We start from the raw sequence: 10,541 nt of genomic DNA on the forward strand, positions 1-10,541 counted from the left end.
CACAGAAATTAAGTGACTTGTCCTTTAATGTGATCCAGTAGAAAAGATTCTAAAATAAAATACATTTTTAAACGTACAACTTTTTTTTTAATTGATAAACAGAGAAATATCAAGTTTATTTCTCACATGATAACAAAATAATGGGAAATTCTGTATGTCAGGAGGCACTTCATCTTGTCAGGGTAGCCATAGCCATCAGTTTATGTTTTAATTGGATTAATCACCATAGGAAGAAGCCATGACCTAGAGGTCACAAATTGGTGGTAACCTAGAGGCCAAATCCAGCCAGCCTTGACAGTTGTGTATGGTTTGGCTTGCACAATATTTTTTAAATTCTTAATTGGCTGCCAACATTTAAATTTAAGAGGTTTCGGGACTTCCCTGGTGGTCCAGTGGTTAAGACTCCACTGCAGGGGGCACGGGTTCAGTCCCTGGTCAGGGAACTAAGATCCCGCATGCCGCACAGCACGGCCAAAAAGAAAAAAGAAAAGGTTTCACATGAGGGTCCAGACTTCTTTCTCATGGAATAAAATAGATGATCTCTTGACTCTCGGCCCCAAGTTGAGTGGCCTGGCTGCTAACCCTACTTAGAACAAGGTATATATTCTCTAATTCATCACAGCCCCCACCATTTCCTATTTTTTCCACACACTATCCACTTCATTTATTTGATACCTGCCTGGCCCCTTTAAGCTGTTGTATTATCAGACATGCTATATCAACAGTGATATCAAATTCTTGACTTTCAATTCTGTATTGCATACATTCCTCCAAGAAGAAATTAGGATCAAGCATCAGATGTAAATTTTTAAAAATCATTACTGATACAAAGGCAAGTGGCATAGAACACCATTTATGTATTCAGTGCATATTGAGTTATTCACCTTATATAAGATACTGAGAAACTTTTCCCTCAAAGACCTCACAGTCTAATCGAAGAATTAGACCATGCCCACGTTACGGTACAAGGTTAAATATAATTAATGACAAAAAGTATTGGGAGTTGTGAGAGTTGATGGCAGTCAGTCTTGACTGAAAAGATGAGGACAGGCTTCATAGCAGCAGCTCTTGAGCTGGGCTTCAACAGTGAGTTTAATTTCCGGAGACCGATATAAATAAACCTCGGCGCCACAGACCAGAAGTTGGTCAGGGAACTGCTAATAATTTGGTTCAGCAAGAGAAGAGTATGAGCTAAGGTGACTAAAAAAAAAAAGTAGAAGTCTTTACGTTTTAGGCCATGGCATTTAGACTGTTTGGGAGCAGCGCAGAGTCTTTGGATATTTGGATTAGAAGAGCTACATTCTCAGAGTTCTACACTGGAAGGTTAATCTGAAGCATTCAGTATGTAGGACAAGTTTGCATGTGAGAGCTAGGTGGTAAACTAGATGCGTTAGGACTCTCTTCAAATGGGTCAAGTGAGAAAGAACTGGAGTCTACCCTTTAGTGGGAATAAAGAGAAAAATAATGAGGAGGTGAAAATTGGTGCGACTTGGCAACTGATGAGAAAAAATACTGAGGGCTTTTGCCTGGATCTTTTTTTTTTTTTTAATCCTAAACACCTTTTTACCTTATAGTTTACCGTTAGGGCTGATGAGTGATTATAGGCACAAGTTTGTGCCATTAGATGTTCACAGTTTGCTTTCATATTTTAAATATTACTCATCACCCAGAATTTAAATACCCATTCAATTATGGTAAGAAAACAAAGCAAAACTACCCACACAGCCAGCCATTGCAGAGGAGAAATTGATGCATCTGTTAGTTTACTTCACCTCTGTTTTGTTCTTCGTGTTGGCAACAGTGCGTGTTTAAGGACATCCAGTCTAACCGAATGATCTAGAAGAAAAAAAAGAAAAGATTTAAAAACAAACAAAAACCTTTGCCTGAAATATAAAATCCTTATAAAGTCAGATTGCATATCAACAACCATTTTCATGCCAGTGCTCCTAAAGACACTCTTGTTAATAATGCTTTTCGTAGTATTGGAAATCGGGGATAACTTTACTCTCTCTTCTTCAGCACATATGAGTATGGTAGTAGGTATATAAGATTCTAAGTTTAATTGGTCCTTGCCACACATCAATTTTTTTTCTCTCTTTTTCTTTTTTTTTTTTGCCACACCCCGTGGCATGTGGGATCTTAGTTCCCCGACCAAGGATCGAACCTGCGCCCCCTGCAGTGGAAGCTGGGAGTCTTAACCACTGGACTGCCAGGGAAGTCCCCACACATCAATTTTGCTTTACAAGTTTGATGTGCTGAATGCAGGAAACCTTCCAAAATAAATACGTGGAAAAAAATTTGTGTCCCAGCTGTATCAGTGATTTAGCTTCCTTATTCTACCCTAGACACAAGTGAAGCAGTCTACCAAAGAACTTGAAAAAATAAATGAATAATGGGGATACTTGCCCTGTTTCTCTTATCTCCCAAAAATGGTAACTGGATTACTAGTATGCAGGCAAATATGTGCATATCTGTGGGGTCAAATTGGGCTGCCCTGGTTCTGTGGGGAAAGCCTCAAGATAAGCCTGGAGGTGGGATAGATATTTGATATAATAGGGATGTCCTTAGGGATGAGAGTCTCTTAGGCATCCTCTAGCTCAGTGGTCCCCAACCTTTTTGGCACCAGGGACCGGTTTTGTGGAAGACATTTTTCCACGGGGCAGGGGGCAGGGGTGGTGGTTCAGGTGGTAATTTGAGTAATGGTTCAGGTGGTAATGCGAGCGATGGGGAGCGATGGGGAGCGATGTGGAGCGACAGATGAAGCTTCGCTCGCTCGCTCGCTCGCTCGCTCGCCCGCCACTCACCTCCTGCTATGCGACCCGGTTCCTAACAGGCCACGGACCGCTACCGGTCCGCGGCCCCGGGGTTGGGGACCCCCTGCTCTAGCTCACTCTGCTAACAGCACAGCACAGGAGTTCAGTAGTGCAATTGGATCAGTGGATCAGCAGCGTTAGGACATCTAATAGTGGCTCATTCGATATTTGTGCTTGACCACCTGGAGCTATTGCAAAACCTACTGAGACCCTGGAACTCCAGCTTTACGAGTGGGTAAGTTTATATGAAGACAACTAACCTAGGGTAATTGATGCTTCTTGATTTCAAATTGGATGTATCTCTTTTTATAATGTAAAATCAAACTCTGCAGTGAGTAGCTGACAAGCTGAACTGTCAATTATACAGTTGTTTCTGAATTCATATGCATTTTACTTAATTCTTTTTGTCTTGAAAGCAAAATTCTTATTACAAATGTACTTCTATGTAATGGATTCTTTTTTTAAATAACAGATTTTAATAAACCATTTCTCTTCAGCGTACAAACGGCTAGACGGTTCGACTGAATGCTGTAACAATCACAGCCTTACAGATGTGTGCTTTTCCTACAGAAATAATTTTAATAAGCGTTTGGTAAGTTGTCCCTGAAGCAGTCTTGCTTGCCTGATATAATTATTACAAAATAAGCATATAGAACTAAAATGGAATCTACGAAACCATTGCCCTTTTGCTTTGTATCATTTTATTAGAATCTCTACATTTCACATGTCATATTTCATCTGAGAATCTTTAAAAATTTTATAATGGTAATATCTTATTTGGCCAAAGTGGAATAATTGAATCTAATTTATAGTAGATACACATAAATGGCATTTCCTTTATGTGAACTTCGTTCCTAATATGCTAGGTGACATGAAAGATATTGAAGTAATGTAACTTGGTGTTTTTCTTGTTAACAAGTCATTTTTAGTATTGACTAATTAATGTTCTATCCCTAGCATACATGTCTACCTGCCCGGAAAGCAGTGGAAGCCACCCAAGTTTGTAGAACCAATAAAGATTGTAAAAAAAGCTCAAGTTCAAGTTTCTGTATAATACCTTCTTTGGAAACTCATACTCGCTTAATAAAAGTGAAACACCCACCTCAAATCGATATGTTGTATGTAGGACATCCACTGCACCTTCACTACACAGGTGGGTATTATTGTGGTAGACCCTCAGAATATCGCTTCAATGGCATGTATTCTCAGTGGTAGCAACTCAGTACACATCTTGCATTAATTTTATCTATTATATTTGATCACTTTTCAAAGTCTTGTTAACTTGTTCTTAAGCACGAAATGAAGTTTAAGCAGTAGGAAAATAATCTGAATTTATAAAGCAGGATGGAGCTGAACCCCATGTCTGCCTATGGAGAGTGACACATGACGCATTTTTCCTTCGCTACCGTTTATGTCACATAGATGATCTCTCAGATATTCTCTGAGCGTTTATTAAATTTATCCAAGCTCCCAAAACAGTAGCAAGAGCAGCATATGTCAAAGAATGCCTGGAATCATAGTGACACTACACTTGATCTTAGCCAAAAGGCCGAGAAGCGATTGGAATCATAGTGATAATGATGATAAAGTAAGTTGTGCATGACACATGAATTTTATATGAATATAATTTCAAAACCGGGCCAGCATAATTGTTTTAACAATGGCAACATGATTGGATTAAACATATAGCTTTTCCATATGGCTGAAGATCATACAGTCTAACTTATTTTGTTGTACAAGATTTTGTTTATGTTCCTTTTTTTATAACAGTTTTATTGAAATATAATTCACATATCATACAATTCACCCTTTTAAATTGTACGGTTAGCTGGGACGAAGTGAGAGAGTGGCATGGACATATATACAACTACCAAATGTAAAATAGCTAGTGGGAAGCAGCCGCATAGCACAGGGAGATCAGCTCGGTGCTGTGTGACCACCTAGAGGGGTGGGATAGGGAGGGTGGGAGGGAGACGCAAGAGGGAGGAGATATGGGGATATATGTATATGTATAGCTGATTCACTTTGTTATACAGCAGAAACTAACACACCATTGTAAAGCAATTATACTCCAATAAAGATGTTAAAAAATTTTTTAAAATAAACAATAAAGTGTACAGTTCAGTAGTTTTTAATATATTCAGAGTTGTGGAACCATCACCACAGTCTTGTTCCAGAATATTTTCATCACGCCAAAAAGAAAGCCCATACCCATTAGGCAGTCATTCTACTTCTCTACACCCACCCACCCCCAGCCCTTGGCAACCACTAATCTACTTTCTGTTTCTGCAAATTTGCCTGTTTCTGCACATTTCATATAAATGGAATATTTTGTGGCTGGCTTCTTTCACTTAGCATAATGTTTTCAAGGTTCATCCATGTTGTAGTATGTGTCAGTACATCGTTCCTTTTTATGGCCAACCCAGTAATATTCCATTGTATGGATATATTACATTTTCTGTATTTATTCATCAATTGATGGACATGTGGGTTTTATGTTACTCTTTAAAAAGCTCTCTCATTTCTCCATAGTCATATCCTAAGATAAAAGTCGGGTCATTCTTCTTATTTATTAGTTTGACACTAAGTGACTCTAGAGTGCATAATACCTCCTCAACAAATGTAGAAATGTCCCTTTTCAGGGTAATTCAGAAATGTGTGCTATGGGTTCTATTTAATTATAACAGAGTTTTTAAATGTTTTGAACAAAAACAGGATCATGGAATCCACAAAGTGGAGGAGACCTTAAAAATCCCCTAGTCTTAATCCTTGTTTTAGCAATGAAAAAAACACCGAGACCAGAAGGAGATTAAGTGGCATAATATTGATAGTTGGAGTGAATGTGATTTTAAGGTTATACCTCTTTGAAGGAATAAGGACTCTTTTGATATAAATTCTAGTGTATTTTTAAAGTCAGTCTCTGTATTTGGTAGTCATAGTTGTTATATAATCAGTTTTATCGTATTCTCACCTCAAAATATAAGTACACTGAGACGTGAATTTCTGTATTCCAGTATTTTTATTAGATGTTCTAGAATTGCCAGTTGCTTTTATATGTGGGCCATAGAGCCTGCCTGCATATGTTTGGGAAGGGCTTTCTCAATCAATTTAATAGGCTAGCCCAATTTTTAGTCATATGGTAAAATTCATAATGCTGTTGCTTATCTGTATAAATAATATTCATTATTTCTTATTTTTCTTTTTTAGTGAGCATCACCAGTTTTATCCCACGTTTCAACTTTCTAAGCATAGATCTGCCTGTGGTTGTGGAGACATTTGTCAAGTATCCTTTCTGGCGTGAAAGATGTTTTTAAAATGTGCTACTTGGAACTTCATCAGTTTTACCTTGACTAGAGAACATGAACAGACCTTACAAGTATCAGTTAACTGCTAATACCAAAAAAAGAGACTTTAAAGTTGAAAAAGATCAGATTGTACCTAGGGAGGAAGAAGTCAGAGAAGAAAGATTGATTGGGAAGAGAGAAAGGTTAAGATGTCGAAGGGAAGGAACCTAGAATACAAATTGAGAGTTGAATTTAGAAGTATAAAACCTTTTAGTACGTTTATAAAGGATGAACGAATGCTTCAGCTACTAATGAGGTGACGAATTCCGCCCCTTCTGAGCCTGTTGGCTCTGACCAAGTGGAGGAATGCGTAAGGGAGATCAAACTGGTTTCCACTACTAAAATAGCATTCAGAGGACAAAATCTCATGTGTTCTTTAGCATATTATATTCGCATATAAAGAAAAATTTTAATTGGTTATTATATAGAATTTGAATAAACTGAACAGTTTGGAAAGGTTCTTTATTTTTGTCACTTTTAAATCTTTTTAATTTCTTTCCTTAATGATTTGCAAAAAAATGAAACAAAACAAATGAGCAAATTAGTAACAAATTAGTTAACAAATGAGTTACTAAAAAATGTGTATAGTCAAAATTGTACCTTGCAGACTGCAGCTTTTTCTCAGAGGTATTTACACTATGAGCTTACAGATGATAGTAAAATAGAGTTCAAGGGGCCAAAATCTTTATATATCTAATATAACGTATACTTCGTAAGGATCAAAAAGTAATTTTCCCTTATTTCTTATTCCTTTCTCTTGATGTATCATTAAAGGATTAGAAAGAGTTAGTCTTCTGAAGGAGTTCATTACAGATTGTCTTGGTTTACAAGTGGTTGGCCTTTATTTTTCTAGTCAAGGTTTTTGAACTTCGAAATAATATGTCATTTGTTTTAAATAGTAGAGATCTAAGAAGCATTGGTGTATACTGGTAAGCAGAGATTTAAAGAAAGGAAGGAAGTCACCTGTAATCTCAAATCCAGTCCTGGTAAAATGCCTGCTTCTGACTCCCAGAAATGTGCTTTGCCCTCAGACCTCTCCGTAAGCTCCTTAACCGATTTTAACCAGGTACCTGATTTCCCTCTCGGGAGCTCTGGCTATTGTTAATGCAGTGCCCTGCTTTGCTTTGGACGGACAATGGATTTTAAACTCTTTCCTAGATGCTACTCTTACCTCAGTGATTGGAGACAATGATGTCAAAGATCTGATAGGATTTTTCATCTTGCTTGGTGGCAGTATACTTTTGGCTGCCAATGTGACCCTGGGACTCTGGATGGTTACAGCACGGTAATATTTGCACTCATTTGATAGAATCTCTGAGTTACAATATACAATATTGAAAACCTTACTTGGTGTGAAATATAAAGTGTTTCCTTAAAATTACATTTTAGCCAACAACTTTAAGTTCTTTATCCAGAGTATCCAAACTCTGGGATGGGGGATAAACAGAAGAAATGAAAGGCATAGTCCCTGATTACATTCTAGTTTCAAAGACTGAACCTACAACCTTCAGATGCTTGTGGAACAATTTCTAAACAAGTGCAAATTCATATTAAACCATTTTTGTGTGGCTACGTATCATGTTGAAATAATGTAAAGGAAAACAGAATTGGGTAGGATTAATTGGGAAAAACTTCTTGAAAAAGCATCATTAATCCAGATTTGAAGGAGACCAGACTTTGGCCAAGTGGAAAGGTGAGCATTTTCTTGGTCTATATCTCTTGTCCCTTGTCTTGTTTGAAAAGTATTTTTAAATTAAACTGTGTATTATTTTGTACTCTGACAACTGAGGTCTGATTACAATTAAATTAATAAAATTCTGTAAAAGAATCTGCTGACATGAAAGGGAAAATCTTTGTCAAATGACGCCAAATAAATGAACAAGGAGGAAGTAGGGTCTGTAATAGGGTGAGACGTGTTTTGCCCCACAAGAGTTGCCTCTTTGATAATATGTCCGTATACTCTCATAAAGCCACACTACCCTTGACATTCAGAGTGAGCTGCAGAAGTATCTCCCACCTGCAGTATGTGAGCTGAGACAGTTAGGGGTGAACCTCAGAACTGAGCCAGGTGGGTCTTGCGGCAGGTCACAAGACAGATCACAGGACCTTCTGCAGTCCTGGTTACTGTTCTCTACAGAGCTTCAAAGCTTGAAATCCTTCCGGGGTAGATATTTTCTCTTGTGCTGCTGGAGCTATCTGGGGCCTAGCTCCTAGGTCCCTGTCTTCAAGAACAATTACCTTAAGCCCTGAACCATACTCTGTCCTCACCAGTGGCTCCGATGTTTCTCTGTGTTGGGTAATTAAATATGTAGTCCTTGCTTTCCATCTTTCCCCTAAGCTACCTCTGTGGGTCCACGAAAGACTTGGTAGTAGAGTGAGTATGGCTGCATGTGAGTACAAATGTGGATTTGCCAGTGCCCGGGAACTGACTCTTGAGTCCGAAAGAGCCCTGCCTAGTTTGAGATCTTTTGGACTGGAGATGCAGCCCTGGAAGATCTGGGAAGTCAATAGGCCAGTGTGAAGCTGTTGGTATTAGAAGTATATGAGCAAGCTGTTTCTTTGATGAAAAATATTTGCTTCTCTCATATACTCAAGAACATGAATAGTCATGTATCCAACTTTTTCACTAATTGAGGTATTCGTGGGGTTCACCTCTTTCAGATCACTGCGTTGCTTTTTAGGCACTAAAACTTTTTAACCATTTTTAAGGAAACTTTAGATTGTATTATAAATCTGCCTGCCTTCTTAAACAGAAATTATATATTGAATATAATTTTAACATTTTTTTAATGACTCAAGGTCATCAGTTATTACCACTACTTAAAACTGTACAAATTATTGGTTTATCCTAGGAAAAAGGCATTTGTTCTATTTTCAGGCAGACAGTCTTTCAGGATTAAAGTATATTAGCAGAGTAATACGCAGACCTGTTCAGGTAGTAAAGTTTGGGGAATACCGTGAAATACTTACATAATTAATTCGATTACATGAACTAAGCAGTTTATTAATGGAAATGCTATATATGTGCAGGTCAGTTTTTTTAAACTGAGAAAAAAATTTAATAGATGAAATCCTACCTGTAAACTTCTTTTTCTGGGTGGAAAAAAATCCCCAAGCACGTCATTTTCTTATGGCTTTTAAACACCTTGGTCTTCTGCTACATTGGGTCAGGATTTGGCAAACACTCTACTAGGATATTGAGCAGATCAGTCCCATTTTTACAGAAATGGCCTCATTGTGTAAGAAAGGAAATGTTATGTGTTGTTTCTTCAGCTTGATTGTGGGCACTTCTAGAGCGAGGACCATGTCATATTCATCTTTGCATCCCTGGCACAGTGCATGAGACATCAAAAATACTTAATAAATGTGGTTGAATGGATGATGATTAGTGTTATTTATGGATTAGAAAAGCATGTTTCTATTTAAGTAAGCTGTAAGAAGTATTGTTGAATATACTGTAAATATATGTTGACATAAAATAATAACTTGGAAGGTCTTTGTGTCCCTGATATATTATCATCTTTATGAAAATAGTCCATTTTGGTTTCTGTAGAGCAATTAGAAAAATGAATTATTTTGAGGATTTGAAGAAAGTGTTGTGTTGGCACTTGTTCAACAGTAAAACTTTATTTTCAGTGTTTCTACTCTGCACTGTTTACATTTTTCAGGGTTGTTTTTAATCACTTAAAATCCGTAAAGGATGTATATATTCTTTTTAGCATTTCAGTTTGAAAAGACATGCAGTTAAACTTGACCTTCTGATAATCGCTCTTACAGGTCATTATCTGTTCTGACAGTAAATTGTAACCCCGTGCACTTCATGGATATGTGGCTCTTAGTCATCAGTTTGTCCTGTGATATTTATTGAATGTCCACATACTAATGGTACACAGGTATTTTTTTCTATAAATCTTTCAACTGAGCTGTAATTCATTCTTAGGCTTTAACTTGAAGATATCATAGTTGCTGGCGTTTAATGTTTAGCAATAAAAGAATAAATGTGTACCAGCATTCTATGTTTTATCATCTATGTGTTGTATTTTTTTTTTAATTTGTATTCTTTTCTGTCAAAATTTTTCCCTCTACATACAGTACCATCTTAGATGTTTTAAAATTCTTGATTCTAAAAGCAGCCTCAGTTTTCACTCAAGCAATCCGTATATGAAAGTTGTTGGTAGGCCACAGAAAGAAGTCTTTTTTAAATGAAATCCCTGTACTCTCACTACTGTTTTGGAAATGGCCTGTTCATGGATAAAGAAAGAAGACCATCATGTTTCATTAGTGTCTGATAGAAGTCTTCTCTAACATTCTCACATTCTCTTTCCTTCTCTCCCCCTCCCCCTCTTCCTCTCTTTTCTTGGTTACTAAGGGCCAGATAAAATAG

At 37.3% G+C, this 10,541-nt stretch overlaps 1 protein-coding gene across 1 annotated transcript in view; it reads left to right on the forward strand.

Annotated features, from left to right (window-relative positions):
* MBTPS2 (membrane bound transcription factor peptidase, site 2) overlaps nucleotides 1–10,091 on the forward strand; it is a 40,813-nt gene extending 30,722 nt beyond the window's left edge. The window contains exons 8-11 of the mRNA XM_068533616.1: nucleotides 3,311–3,405; nucleotides 3,771–3,966; nucleotides 6,021–6,096; nucleotides 7,224–10,091. Coding sequence (XP_068389717.1) covers nucleotides 3,311–3,405; nucleotides 3,771–3,966; nucleotides 6,021–6,096; nucleotides 7,224–7,446 — 590 coding nt within the window. The 3' untranslated portion in view covers nucleotides 7,447–10,091. The remainder of the gene's footprint in view (nucleotides 1–3,310; nucleotides 3,406–3,770; nucleotides 3,967–6,020; nucleotides 6,097–7,223) is intronic.
* Nucleotides 10,092–10,541: the final 450 nt, after the last annotated feature.

The sequence above is a fragment of the Eschrichtius robustus genome, chromosome X, assembly GCF_028021215.1.
Source record: "Eschrichtius robustus isolate mEscRob2 chromosome X, mEscRob2.pri, whole genome shotgun sequence".
In the NCBI taxonomy this organism is placed as follows: domain Eukaryota; kingdom Metazoa; phylum Chordata; class Mammalia; order Artiodactyla; family Eschrichtiidae; genus Eschrichtius; species Eschrichtius robustus.